Genomic DNA, 15404 nt, shown 5'->3' with positions numbered 1-15404 from the left:
AAGTAGGTCATTCTGCTGTGATTTAGGTTTATATTTCATTGCCAGCTTTTTGTTCCCATTACAAGTAGAGTGCATTCCAGTCCACAGATTTGCTCTTCTTTTTTTTTTTTTTTTTTTCAGATTGGTTTATTTACAAGAATTTGTAGATCTTCATAAGAAAATGGCCAATACCCTGTCAGAAGTAGTAATCATGCACTTGACCACAAAAAGAGATGTATGAAGGTGATAGCCTGCAAATATTGGAATGTAAAGTACCATTCTCTGGAAGGAAAAATTGTATTGATTCTCTTAACATGGTGATTGAAATGATTGTTGTATCTTTTGCAGTGTGTGAAAAAGGATTTGATCTAATGTCATTCCAGAACCCTTACAGAGCAGGGCCCTAGTTGTTCAGGTATTTGCTTTGGCTTTTTATGTATTTGCAACTGAAAATCATGTATTTTATAGCTTATTAAACAACAACAACAGAAAAATATCAGGGTCTGTTTTCCCATCAAAGTGCTGGGGGATTTACATGCCAAAATCCAACTAGCCTTAATGAATTACCTGCATAAATTCCCTTTCAATCAATAGTAGAATAGATCCTATTGTGTCATATTAATTATTTTGCACAGAATGCTGACATTTTGGCCTTAAAGCCTTTTTTGTTTTGTTTCGTTTTTTTAAAAGTTCCAATGAATATCTGAGAAACTTCAAACAAATTATTTATTTCACAACCTTAATTCTGAGAAAAATCATGTATCTTTAGGCACAAAAATGAAAAGCATTGCAATTTACCCTTTGATGACCTTGTTGTGGACATTAGTGTGCTAGGGCCCAATCTCCCCTAATAAAATAAGAAAAAAAAAAAAAGGGGGACAGAGCCATTGTAATGAATTGAGCATTCCTAATTTTGGCCAACAAAAAAGGATTTGAGCTGAAATGAGCACTAACCCCAAGCCATATTAAGAGGTTACAAAATCCCATAAATTTACTCCGCCGGTGATATTTTGCTAAAGCTGATGCGAGTGCAAACCAGAAGCAAGATTCTCACGTGGTCCTGATTAGCTGAAGAGTCCTTAGCAGTAACCAGCCCTGCCTGGGATGTGCTGGCCAGATGCACACGTACACCCACAGCACATGGATGAGCCTTCAAAGGCTTGGGGGGCTCCACTGGGGGATTGGGGAGCAAGCAGAGAGTGGAAGTGAGAAGTGTTGGCTGTGTCATGGTGGGAAAGTGCCTCACCCTCTCCATTCCTCACTTTCTTTATCTACACAACTAGGATAATAAAACTTACTGACCTGAAAAGAAAGTTAGGAGATTTAATTAATGTTTGAAAAGCTTTTTTGAGATTGTTTGATATTGAGTAATGTGGGATGAACAATAGGAGCTCTTGGAAACAGGGGCTCTATCTATCAGGATTTGTGTACTGCACTCAGCACAATGCAGCCACAGAGTCAACTGTGTCATAAATATTTAAATTAAAACTATGTTAATTATTTTTATCATTCTGTTATTTGCTGATACACCAGTTCAGTACTTGGTAGCATTGAAGAGTGCCGCGTGCAATTATTTGCCTGACTGTTATGAAAATCAGGGTTTATATTTTTAAATACAGTTGTGGAAATAGAAAATAGATGGAAGCAAGGGGTGAAAATGTGGCTTTAATTACTCATCATGCTTCTTGTTATAAGCACTAAGCAGTAAGGTATTATTTGGGGAAGAACTAAACCTTGTAAACTTTCTTATTCCTCAAAGAGCAGGATTTGGCATGACTGCAAAACTCTCAGTAGCCGGTCACCCCAACCCCAAAAAGTACAAAATAAAAATGCTCAAAGATGCTTCTGAGAGACTGGTTTTGTTTTTTTCCATTTAACCCAAAATCTACTATTACTCCTGTCTTGTGCACACTTGTGCCTGGTGCACATTTTCTTTTGTCCAGTTACTTCCAAAGGGTGAGTAGTAGACTGATGTGTGCTTAACAGAGAGGAAAAGGGTTTAATTCTTCTCCTTCCCCCAAAATGAGCCCCGGGAAGCTGTGGAAAATAGGATGAGTGTTGGCATTGCTCCAGCTCCTTTGTAAAACTTTTTCATAGTTGAGACTGAGAAAAGCACGTGTCCAAAAGCGCATCTCAATATATAATTACCCTTCTCAAGTTAAAAGATTGTTAAATCATGTCATATAAATTTTAAAATGCCAGTCAGGTATTCTTGAGTCTTTCATGTAACTGGTCAGTTCACCTACTTACTCCTCTGGTGCAGGAGGGTGTTTCTTTTCCTCACATTTCCAGTAGCTGCTCCCCCAAAGCTTTTAGGAGCACAGTTAAACTTTTCTTCCTGCTGCTGTCCCATGGCTGAAAACCAAAACCTGCTCATGAGTTGCCTGATTATAAAGAAAGGTCTTGATTCATATTCATATTTCAACAAATAGTCTTTCTTGTGCCTTTATTTAAAGGCTTCTGCACCTTTCTAAATTTGGGCAGTTTTTTCTTGAGGGAAAACTGAAGTGTCCATTCCACATTTTGGGTTGTAGGTCTTCCAAAGATTCACTGAGGTTTCCCAGACAGAGTTTTTCTTTAATAATATTTCCATTTTGGGGATTGTTTTTTGTTTTCAGTAGATTTTACCTTTATTATTATTTTTTTACTTAATAGAAAACTTGCACAGTTCTCAGTGTAATCTGTTCTTTTTCTGTGTGAGAAAAGGGCTCTCCTGAGCCTACATTTATTACGTGAGTCTGCCTGAAAACTGCTGATATGACACGTAGTTTAGCAAGCGAAAATCACATATGTTTGCTACATCTTCCTTCCACCAACTTTGGAGGGAAAAAAAAATGTTTGCAGACATCCCATATAGCATTACTATATGCTGTACTTAAACTTCATGTTCTGGTTTTCCCTCAGAGTTCTGGGTACTGCTGCTGGATTTGTCATCACATTGTCATTGTGTCCTGGTGTGCGAGCTACTGTGGGCTGCTGGCTATGCATGGCTCTGCTTCATTTTCTTTTCTCTTTCTTTATATTTTCTTTTTTTCTCTTAGTTTTTAATAGGTAGAAACAAGTCTCTTTAGTTGTTTGGAAAAAACTTGGCTTTTCAGAATGTTGCTGCCAAAGGCTGTGAGGTTTGAGGTAGGGGGACTGCTCCTCCCCACTGTTTGTGAAAGTTGGATGTTTTCATCCTGTTCACAGACCTATGAACATGGGGGAGGTTTGGTTTTTTTTGTCAAAACAGCTGAAGATTAATACTATGACTTTTGTAAGATAATAAGCTAACAAAAGTTAGGGGGTTTGTCTTAGACATATAGTTCTACCTTTGATAAGGAGCATATTTCCAGTGAAATCAATGCAAACAATTAATAGTAAGAATGAAGAATTTGGACAGAGGGGGAAGACAATCAGGGAGAAAATCATCATTCTCCCTCTGAAAAGGCAGAAAGCCTGGATGACATCTGAAAATTACTTGCCATGCTATGTGGAGTACGGGAAAAATGGAGCAAAATAAATGGGAGTTTCTTGGATTCAAAGGTGAATTAAAACAAATCAGCTCCTGCCTGGACAAGCCAGCCAGATAGGGCACATTAACAGATCCACGTGATAAACCAAGAGGCAACTGCAGAGCTCCCCAGACAACTTGCCTGAAGTGCCTGCCAAGGAGGCAGATGCTGCTGCTGGAAGAATATCTTCCACAGTTGGGCATCTGGGTTCCGCGCTTTCCGCGTAAGGGAGAGGGATGGGAGCTGGCCCCTGCCTTCCCCTTTAATTATTTCAACATCCCTTTTATAGTTTTGTAAATAACACACATTATCCTGCCTTTGTGCAGGGAAATCAGGAGCAAGGAGAGGGGTTTTTGTCTCTGACACCTCCCCTTGCAGGGGTGCCCACACGGATGGGCACAGCCAGAGCGGAGCTTGGCTGCCCTGTGCTCCAGCCTGGTCAGATGTGGCACAGCTCGGGTCTGGGAGTCGCAGAGCTGCCTCATGGTGGCACAGAGCTCAACCTAATAAGCAGAGCAGGCTGAGATTCATTAATTTAACATTAATAAGCACAGCTCATGAGCTCAGGCACAGTGCTGTGTAGCGCAGGCACACGGCTCCTGGAGGAGAGCGCATCCGCCTTCGCCAGCTCGGAGCGCAGCACTGAGGGCCCAGCCAGGGTGTTTCTCCTCCCTGCTGCATTTTGCATGAGGGAGAAATGAGAAGTTCTGTGGTCACTGGAGAAGCTTCTGTTCAAATAAAAAAGCCCCATTCAGGTTTTCAAATTGTGTTGCTGGTTTATCCTGAGACGTTAAGTCATTTAAACCTCTCGTGCCTCGGTTTCCCAAAGGGTGTGCAACAGCTACCTCAAGGTGTTGTGGTGAAAACAGGTCATAAAATGCTACATAGAGTGAAATTCTCATTCTGCCTAACTTGTATTAAAATTCTGTGAGTAAATTATTGGGTACATAAAATAGTTTCTCAGATAGGGATTCATGGCGCTCAGTTAATGTTTGTGCAAAAAGTCAAGACAATGTTTCTGCATCATTTGATGTCCTATGTGCCCCCAAAAATGGGACTGGAAAGGTGCATCAGTTTAAGCTGGTAACTGTGATTTGCTCACTTTGTTTGGAAGTAAAAATCATATGTGAGTAAGGAAGAGGAAAGAGAGGACACCTGTGGAATTGGTGTATGGGGCAGAAATACATGGGCTGTACAGAGCAAGCAAATATTCTCTAAACATTTTTAAATAGAACAGGCTGTTTTCTGTAGCCCTTTATTCTGTAGCTCTTCTGCTCAGGTTGGGTTTTTGTTGTTTCTTTCCTGTATAAAGTGTATTTGTTTGGTTTGCTCATCTTTGGGAAGAAGCATGAATAGCCTAATAGTAGTTGTGTTCAATTATTTCCAGCATGAGTCATAATGGAACAATTCCTTATGGAATTAGACTGACAACAGCTATGTGATATGTCTGTTCAGCCCCAGATTTTGTCTGTTTTGCTTTTAAGTAGAAGAGAATTCATGAAAAGATGAACAGGGATGTCAGTGGGTTGTGGTTTTTCCCATCAAATGCAAAAAAACCCCTTGAAAGAACAGGTGCTGCAGCCCCAACTTTGCTTTTTATCCATCTCCTGTGCATACACTGCACTGTGACTTCTTGCAGCTTCAGAGAGCTTGGTTTCAGAGAGATATATGCCACGGGTGTTAATCCCTGCTGCCAGGCCTTTCTCACAGACTCTCTCATCACCTGCTTTCTCTGGGTTTCTAAGGAGGACCCTTCTGAAATGCATTTCTCATTGTTATTTCTGCTGGCTCTGGACCTGCTCCTGCAGACTGGATTGCTGCAGAATGGCTTAGGATAAGGCAAAGGTTGGATTCTCGTGCTGAGTGTCAGTGAGACAGATACTCTCATGGGCTGTATGGAAGTCACAGGCTTGAACAGCCCCATGGTCCAGATGTGTATAGCCCTGTTCTGTCTGTCTGACAGGAAAGGAGTAAGGGAAGGGTAGGAGAAAGAGAGGGAATGCCATGTAAACAGCATAACTGCAATCCCTCATCTTCTCCCCAACAGATCCCCCTTAAGACCAGTTCAACAGTGGGCAAGAACATCCATCTCAACAGCAAATATAGAAACTGCAGTAATATGCCTCATATAAAGCCAGTTTAGTTATTTTTCCAACTAATCAGAAACTTTTGAAACTCCTGTAACTTGCCCTGAGAAAGTCCTGTGATTAAAGGGGGTGGTGCAAGTCCGTGCTGAGGGACATTGACGCTGCTCTTCTGAAGAGTGTCCCCAAAATTAATATAACTCTACATTTTGTAACCTCTGCAAACAAGTCATGTTTCCTGGACTGATTAAAACAAACACACATTGTCTCTATTTGCAGAATATAAGCATCACATAATTACTGAAAATGTAAGTACGCTACTTCATTCTCATTTATGGAGCCATGAGATCATTCAGATGCTCTTTAGCATCAACAAGTTCAAGAGAGCACATATGTTTTATTTTTAGAGGGGATTTTTTTTTTGCTTTCAGTATCTTTTCTACTGTTGCTTCCATATCAATGGAGCAAAGCTTATGGAATAGCCCTATTTTTTCCTGAGGATGTGTTTGAGGCAGAGAAGAAGATTGACCTTCTTCAGAGAGACTCAGACAATTACTTCCCTAATGCTTAAACCCCCAAATAGCTCCACTGTCACATCTTCCTGCCTTCCATCACTCTGTGCCACTGTGTTGCCTCAGTGTACCTCTGCATTACGAACTACTGGTATTTTATTTTCTCTATTTTAGCAGGTTTATTTTTCCTTTTGCTTTCTTTTCTCCAAAAAATCACCAGTGCGGGTCCAGTTTCACCAGTTATTCTACACATCCACATCAGGAAACAATTGCTGTACCAAATAGATTATGCTCTAAAAAGCCAAGGCAGACAAAGGAAGTATTATCATCATTTTGTAAACAAGGAACCAAGGCACAGGGAGATTAAATGATTTACCCAAGGTCACCCAGAACATCCGGTCAAAGCCAAGAACTGAACCCACGTCTCCCGAGTCTCAATCAAATGATTTAACTACGAGATCAAAGACTTATTGTGTATACCTGATATCTCTCCCCTAAGACATGGCAACAAAACTTTTTCAGGTTAAGATCAATGCCACACAGAGTGCAGTAAATTTTGTATATGGCATATCTGTGCTGACAGCGTGTACCCACTCCTTGCACTCATGTTCTTCCCAGGAAATAATTTCCCTTATTATTCTTCCATTGCCAGTAATAAATTATCATCCTTCTCTAGATAACCTGCTGAAGGAGAGAATGTGTGCACACAGTGCATCAAATGAACACACAGAAAACTGTTTTTCTGCAAGGCCAAACTCAGTCATTTTATGGACTGTTTAAAATCCTTCCATACCTAATGAAATAGGGACATTCCCACAACTATACAGACTTCATTTTGCCATTTCAGCTGGAAGCTGCAAAACAAGATAAAGGATCTACATCTCTTACATGCACATGCCAAGAAATGATCACTATAAAGGCATCATTCATTATAAGCTCAGAATGGTCTTTGATTTGGAGCCTTTATCACTCCCTCACTGGGGTCAGTACATCGTTCCTGGGATGAAATAGTCCTCTGTGACTTGCTGGGGCCCAGATCCTGATGTTCCTTCAGTTTTAGGGGTAGTTTGGCTGAAAAGTGACTGTAAAAAACAGCATGGGTAGTGCCAACAGCAAGGGACAAGAGCACTTGCTGCGTTTTCTTGAGTGAGGCTGTACATGGACAGTACAGGGGATTGAACAGCAGGGACCTCAGTGTTCAAACCATGACCATCCAAAAGGCCATTCCTGGAGAACTTCAATCAAAATGGGTGAATCCAATCTGGAACGTGTTGCATTTGGCCAATTCAATGCACCTGTATGGCAATCCCAATGTTTTTGGCTGCATTGGAGGAAACAGAATTGTCCTGCTTTCTACTTGAGTTAAAATTTGGGATTTTGCTTGGACATCCTGATTTCTTGTGCAGGAATAAGATGTAAATAGATACCATAAATCATGCTTAGTTTTGCCAAAGAATGCAATTATCTTTGGTGTTTTGGATGACACTTCCAATAAGATTACAACACCACATTCTGATTCCTTTTTTAAAATTACTGATCTGTCAATACCATGGTTCTACTTACTTCTGTAGGTGTTCAAAAAGGATTTTCATTGTGTCATAGTTGGGTCTAGGGAGCTTCTTTACCAGGTTCCTTATGCATTTGATGCGAGTGGCGTTGTCCTGGATTTCTAAAGGAAAAAAAAAAAGAAAATAACTCATTGAGTGCCACATTAGGGCATTGCTTTGCACAATGGTTGTACAAGAAAAGTCATCATGAATACATGGTTAAAACCAGAATATTTCATACCTTCTTTCACCTTAACAGAGAACAAAAGTAGTTTACAATGATTAAAAATTACCTGTTCATCTTAAGAAAGCATTTTCTGGTTTACAGAAAAATATTTTTTTGCTTTTAACTTATTTTATTAGACTGATAGAACACCTTCCTTAGAACAAATGCCTCCAAGAAGCAAGAGATCCACATCTTAAATGGAATTATCCTTTGGAATTACATTTGTCCAGTGGTACAGCTTCTGTAATAGGTGCACTTTCTATGTAATCCTTGTTGTCCTTTTTTTATTCATCATAATAATCTGTCTTTAACGCCCCATCATATTTGGGAACATAAAATTTGCTATTGTTTTTAGTAGTCCAACCTTGTGAAAAATTATTTCAAAAAACTGTTCCACTGTAGATATTTTTTCATACCTATGATACCCCAGAACTGGAATTTCTGCAGGAAAAAATGTGTTTCGAACTTAAAATTAGTAATAAAGAATACAGCACTTAGGACTTCAATCTCTCCTTTGGGGTGATAAGAACAGTTCTGCCATTTCTATTAAGGTATGCCTTCCTGTTTTACCATGATTCATAGTTTTGTGGGAAGGGTTTGGCTGATATTTTCATCGATTTGTCTGAGATGTTGCAACTAAAGCAAAGTCATGTACAACTGTTCTTTTATTTAGGAACAGATTAGATAAGGTACCAGTAGGTCTGACGTAGGGAAAACATCTTGCATGTTACATGCCCTAGATAACCTGAGAACACTTTTCTGATCTTATCATCTATGATTTAATTATCACCTATCATTCTTCGTATATGTTCCTCTTTAATATTCATATTACTCTAGCACTCAGAGATCTCAATCAGGATTAAATCCCAGTTGCAGTAGGTGCTGCATAAGCATACGTGGTGATTAGTGACTTGATTTAAAGGTTTCACCAAAAAAAAAAATCACGTTAAAATTTTCCTGCAATCAAGCTTAATTTAAAAATTAAAATTACTAGGATAATATTCCTTCCTCAGCATGTGTTGCTAATTCCTGCTGAGATTAATACTTCATACCCACAGATAGAGATGTTTTATACTGAGATTGTTTTTAATTTTAACAATCATATAGACATGGAAGACAAAGACCTAAAAGTAGGCAGTGCACAGGTATTAGTTTCCAGGAAAAAAAAACAAAACACCAAACTTTCTTATGGAGTTAGTGACAATAGAGATAATGAAGTTAAACATAAATGAAGAACACACCTGTGTATTTCTCTCTTGTTTTGGTCAGACCTACAAAAATCCTTAACTTCTGAACAGCACAACCTCCCTCAGTCTTGCAGTGCAGTCATCCCTTGATATTTTCTGCCACAAGCCATTACTACTGCTCAGTTTTGTTCTCTGGGTGAACTGCCCAGGGGAAATAGGTATGAAGCCACAAATGAAAATGATATGAAATTTGCAGAAGTTAATCTATTATAGGAAGGGAGTGAAAATTCTCTGGGCTTTTCATTTGTGCTGCTTGGTGGACATAGAAGAAATTACAGAATCATTTGGTTTTGAAAAGTCCTCCACGATCCAAGTCCAACCTTTACCACAGCACTGCCAAGTCCACCACCAAGCCATGTCCTCAAGTGCCACATCCACATGGCATCCATTGCCCTTCTCTGGACATGCTGTGCCATGATAAGACCTGCTATGATCTCACTAGATTACTATTTATATTTATATTTATATTTATATTTATATTTATATTTATATTTATATTTATATTTAGGCTGCCTTTCCTCTCCTGCAACTTCACAAATAAAGTTTCTCAAGTAGTTTAATTTTTAATTCTGTTTGTTTTGCCACTCCCCCGCCCTGGAATTCATTGGACTTGAGTGGAACTTAGATACTGAGGCAGAGACAAACACAGTAGAAGAAAGTTCTCACTTTTTGTCTGTTGCAGAACATTTACAGGGAAGTGTTGCACAGTAAAACTTTATCGTGTTGTCTTGACGGAAGTGTTTCTGCTCTGTGTTGATTAACACAGATACCAGATAGGGGAACCACATCTCTGCACCCTCTGCTGCTCACAGAGGCTGCAATTCTTTGTGAGGCGTATTTGTAAAGGAGACAAAATAGCAACCCCCCTCTCCCCTGGTATTAATTTATAAAAATGTTATTTATTGAAAGAATGGCAATGGTAGAAAGCTTTGTTTCGAGGGCTTACCGTACCAAAGTCATCAGTATTGGAGCATAGGGAAAATTTAGATAGGCAATAAAACACAAAGACCATTGAAATTTTGCATAAAATTATGTTGTGCATCGGTCTATTTGTTAATTGTTAGTCTATTGTAAAAGAAGAAAAAACAGGCAACATGTGGTAACTTTAGTCAGCATTTCTGAACTGGGAATGATAAACACCTCTGCCTGGCTCTGGCATTTATCAGTACTGAGATATTATTACCACATAGAGTCACAGCATGGTTACTGTTATCATCAAAAAAAAAGAGCCAGCTAATCTTAATGGTTTGTAAAGCCGTTACCTGCACTGGTCTGACATTTATCATGATCATTTTACCACATGAGTCCTACATTGCAAAGGTATTTTATCTGGAAGGGACATCACTATGAATTATTATTTGCAGCTAGGTAGAAAATTGTATGTTGTAGATACCTTTTCTCATTATAAATCACAGTCACATTTCACCATTTCCCACACAAAGCTGCTGAGCCCAGGCTTTTTGCCATAACACTTAGTCTTGTTCCCTTTTATAGTTCCATGAAAATATTGGGTATTCTTTCATTAAAATGGTTGGTATCGGTGTTTTTTTAAAATGCTCTATACACGCTTGATTTTTCTCTGGTATAAAAGAATTTGTTTTTCCACTTGAGAAGCTGAAGAGGATAAACTGTTCATTTTTTTTATTAAAGCTTACTCTCGCATCAGTTTTTGTGGCTGGGCTTGTCTTTACTCTTGACCTTGTTGATGGAATATTTAACAGATCAGATGCAAGATCTTATGTTTCATTTGAAATACCTATGTATTTGCTTTATTTCTGTAATGTCTTCAGTTCCACATTCCTAGAAATTTTTCCCTTTCAGATCCCTGAGTACAAAGATGTTTTAATTTTTTTTTTTTTTTTAGGTTTTTCTCTTTACCTTGCACAAGTGTAGGGAGGAAATCCTTAAACATGCGTTTTTAAAAATAGGGGGGGGAAAAAGTTATCCCCTTTCCCTGTGCTGTATCATGAAACCCAGCAGTGCAGGGTGAAAGGGAAGGAAAACACTTTGAACAGCTGTTAAATTTTCCAGCTAAGTCTAGAAAAGGAAGCAGAGCAATTGTGATAAAAAGAAACAATATTGGTTTTAATTACATTCTTTTTATTGTAAGAATTGGTGAAAATCTGAGAGGAAAATATAATTTGGGAAAGTTAGACTCTCTTTTTCCCATGAAAATTTTGGAAGGGAAAGTCATCATAATCACAAATATAGAATGAGAGGAGGGTTAATCCTCTTTGCATTTTATGGGGAAATTTTGGGAGACGTAGGGGATAATTTCAGCAGATCAGGATACTCTTAAGTGAATCACAGATGGTTTTGCCATGTAAAAGAATCATAGAAACTATATTTAGAATTTGGGTTACTGTCTTTAAAAATAGGGCTGGCTCCCTTTAACAGAGCAAAACTGTGGGGATGCTCTCTTGTTTATATCTAAATGAAGTATGCATTGAAAAAAACCCTCTTACTATTATATAAGCCCTTTTGTAAATGAGCTTTAGATAAACATTTGGGCACAGAAGAAAACATGACGTGTCTCTAACATTAACAGTGGCTGGGTAAAAATGAATGAAGAAAGTAACCTTTAGCACTCGTGTCCATAAAGAATACTTAAGAGAATCCCACCGAATGTTTCTTTTAATCATTAATTTTAAATTGACATAGATGTTTACAACAAGCCACTTTGTTCAGAACAGGAAGTCCAGGGTTTATCTCCAATAACTCACGTTGGCTAGGAAGGGATGGGTGTCTCTAACCTGACGTGCATTCATTATTTTGTAAGGTACTGGGGTCTCACCCGTGACCCTCCTCAGACCTGCTGCATTATTCACGTCTGATTTACTTTGTATAGTTTTACTATAGCGCCCATTTCCCTTTTCCAGGCATTTCAGTGGCTTGTGCATGTTTAATGTTAAATGGCATTTATGCTTCACATTAATGCCTAATTTTATCACAAGCCATGCTTTCATTTTATGCTTTCGAGCCTCACGGCTGAACTGCTGAAAAAAACCCAGTGATTTATGATCCTGCATAAAATATCAAACTATTGATCTGCCACCTTTTGTTGTTGTTGGCTTTTTAGGCATGGTTTTCCCTGATTTTCTTACAGGCACTTCTCACCTTGTTCTGTTTTTTTGGATAAGATTTCTGCTGTGGTTAAAACGTCACACACTGTTGCTACAGCAAAATCTGCCTGCCAAGAGTTTTTCCAACAATTCTCAACTGATTCGGCTGCCGAGAGAAAGACGAGGCTTGTCTGGGGCTTTTTTTTCTGTTTGCTTTTTTTTTTTGGGTTGTTTATTTCATTCCTTTTATATTTTTTTTAATCGGAACGGGGTGGTTTAGGTGGATTTTCGAGTGCTAATGAAATCGTGAGACTTATGGCGCTGGCTACAGCCAGCCGGAGTGTGGGCAGACGCTCTGTGAGCTTCCCCACTGTGCTGCTGTGCAAGCATCCCTGCTGTTATGTTTGCTATAGTTTTAATGTCTGTGAAAAATTCCTGATGCAACTAAATTATGTTCTGCCCTCTTGTTTGTATAAATAAACACCCGACTTAGCCAATTCATCTCGCTCTTGCCCATTTTAGAAGCTTGCTCTGTCACACAATGCTTAACCCCAGTCCTTGATGGCTCTGGTGTTATCAGGGAATGAAAACTTGCTTAAAAGAGAGTACTCTGTTGGCTTAATTTCTTTTTTTTTTTTTTTCCTGACACATCAACTGCCCAAAACTCTGCTTTCGTTTGGTAAGTCTTCATATTCTGGAAGTCATGCTGGTTAAGATACACAGGTTTTAATGTATTAATAGATAAATCACTTATTCGTACCACTTTTAATTTCAGGATATTTTAATGTGACAGCATGCAACATAAAAGTCCCAATTTTAATCACTCGCAGTACACTGTGGCAATCCCCTATTGCAGATATATTGTAAAATATTTTCTTGCTTTTTAAAAAAATCTATAAGAAGTGTTGAAACTAACTAATATTAGCTATAAAGAAAATAAGCAATTTGTGATCCGAATTGATTTACTTTTTATTCATGCCTAAGAATTAGTTGTTGCAAAAGAAAATGAGAATTGTGTGAAACCACTCTATCTGAGCAATTGATAAATTCATCCTGTGTAATATAAAGTGGAATTTGCAATGAATATTCATACAACTTTTGTGATCCACTAGCAAGACCCAAGACAATGAGTTTGCAACTTGCTCCCATTTAACAAAAATATATGTGGAATTAATGGGAAGAAACAGCACTTAGAAAAGTTAAACTTTAATGTATTGAACTCCAGGTGCCAGAGTTTGAGGGAAATAACCAATAATAGTCATTTTTTACATATTTGATGGGACTGATTATGCAATGTGCAACTCTAAATGGCTTATAGCACATTGTAGCATGGTTCCATCCCATTGGCTACAGTAGGGTGCAGGCAGATGGATGACAGTGACAAGGAGAGAAGTGCTTTTGCTTAGCCGTGCGTTAAGATGCCATCCAGAAGCTCTGTGCACTGCAGACACTTCATTAGGATGCCAGGATAATGGTAAACTACCACTCAGAGTGACACCCCATTTCCTGCTTACTGAGCTCTCCAACCTCGGCAGATGTCAACAATCTCACAGTGCTACAGAGCAGACCTAACTTTCCAGGCACTTTGACTCCAATTTTTTTCCCTTAACAGTGCCATACATTACATGCAATATGTAACAGCAAGTACCAAACAGAAAACAAAATTTGCTGCCCTAATTATAACAAAGCAGCATCTGACTTAGGTACTGCATGCCCAGCGTACATACAACCAGTTAGGCAGCAGCGGAGAGGAATGAACCTTGTCAGACAATTTTGGGGGTTAATTAGACTTAGGACTTTGCTAAACGATAGTCTGATCCAGACTGAAATGATTGTGTTTCACCTCTAAGTTCTACCATGCAAAGGGAAAACGTGCCGAGCTCTTTTCTTGGTTTTTCATTCGCTACGAGAGCCTCGTGCAGGATTTTCTGAGCAGAAAGAGCAGACTTGAGCATCTGGACGGGGTGATATTTTCTCTGCAAATGCACAACTCGAGGCCGTAACGCACCTCCCCAACAGCAGTTAAAGCCAGCAGAGAGGCTGCGCTGCGATGCTTGACCTGCACTCCTTTCCAAACACAAATAGTTGCTCACACTTCCAAAAAAAATTGTCTTCAAAGGCAAAACCAGCATACACCCCTTAAATTTAAAATTTAATTGAATTTTTTTAACCTATCGGTGTGTGATTATACATGTCTTTAAAGTCAAGATTCTTGCTTATTCTATATATAGGTGTTTTGCTCCCTCTTTTTTATTTTTGGCTGTAGAGGTGATTTCACAGTGGTGAAGTCTGCCCTACAACAGCAGTGAACCATCACCATTTTTTTTTTTTTTTTTTTTTTTTTTGGGTGAAGTGGTGGAAACATGACACTGCCAACTCCTGAAATCCCTGTTCCCCTCTTCTCCACAACCTCCCCTGGCCCCCACTGAAGATGGGCTTGCATTGGCATCCCTATGATCTCCAGACTTCCGTGTCATTGAGAACCTCAGGCTGGACAGTAATTTGGGAATGAACAAACCTGCAGCAGGATAGAAGGATGCACAGGGCCGAGGTGGCAAAGCATTTCTCAGATTTCACCTTACTTGAAAATTAGGATGCTGAATAGGAACTGTCCCAGAACAATCACAAAGTCGGGGCTGTATCACATTTATTCAGCTGTTGTCTGCTTTCCCCAGGCAAAATTCCCACCAAAGATGTCAAATGCACTCTGACTTTCCTCCCTGCACCCTTGGCATTGCCACCAAGAGGAGGGATTGGGCCCCTTGTCCATGTGCCAGGAGAGATCCCAGGAAGAGTGAAAACTGGAGATATCTTTTAGATGTTTTAACTGTAAATTTACGTGCTTAAAAAGAGACTTTTAAGATATGCTGGAAATAATTTTTGCATATTCATTCTGGTATTTTTGCTCTGCTCTGCCTAACCTTTAGTATATTAACCTCCAGCAAAAGAAGGAAGCAAGGAAGTTCATTTTTCAGCTGACCCATATGAAGGGGTTAAAAGGATTCAATATTTTTAATAATCAAAGAAAAACATACATTTTACTTTTCCTTTTTTTTTTCTTTTTCTTCTAAGATTAAAAAAAAAGTAAACAGCATCTCCCCAAGGGAGATTTAGATTTGAAGACTGTTCATTATATCATTTGAATAAGACTAGACCTGGCCTTTTGACTTTGAACCACTACCAAATTTCAGGCTGTGAGGAAATTGTTCTACATTTCCTGACAAATTGAGTTAAGCAGACATTAAGTGGGCTT

General features: G+C 39.0%; 1 protein-coding gene across 3 annotated transcripts in view; it reads right to left on the bottom strand.

Annotated features, from left to right (window-relative positions):
• The window catches only part of ARHGAP15 (Rho GTPase activating protein 15), a 318797-nt gene that overhangs the window by 15294 nt on the left and 288099 nt on the right, over positions 1–15404 (bottom strand). For all 3 annotated transcript variants that reach the window (XM_030278121.4, XM_002198396.7, XM_072931738.1), the window contains one exon: positions 7633–7738. In XM_030278121.4, the coding sequence (XP_030133981.4) occupies positions 7633–7738 (106 nt within the window). The remainder of the gene's footprint in view (positions 1–7632; positions 7739–15404) is intronic.

The sequence above is a fragment of the Taeniopygia guttata genome, chromosome 7 (assembly GCF_048771995.1).
Source record: "Taeniopygia guttata chromosome 7, bTaeGut7.mat, whole genome shotgun sequence".
In the NCBI taxonomy this organism is placed as follows: domain Eukaryota; kingdom Metazoa; phylum Chordata; class Aves; order Passeriformes; family Estrildidae; genus Taeniopygia; species Taeniopygia guttata.
The sequence above is the reverse complement of the archived record's forward strand: the minus strand, read 5'-3'. Positions and strand labels throughout refer to the sequence as shown.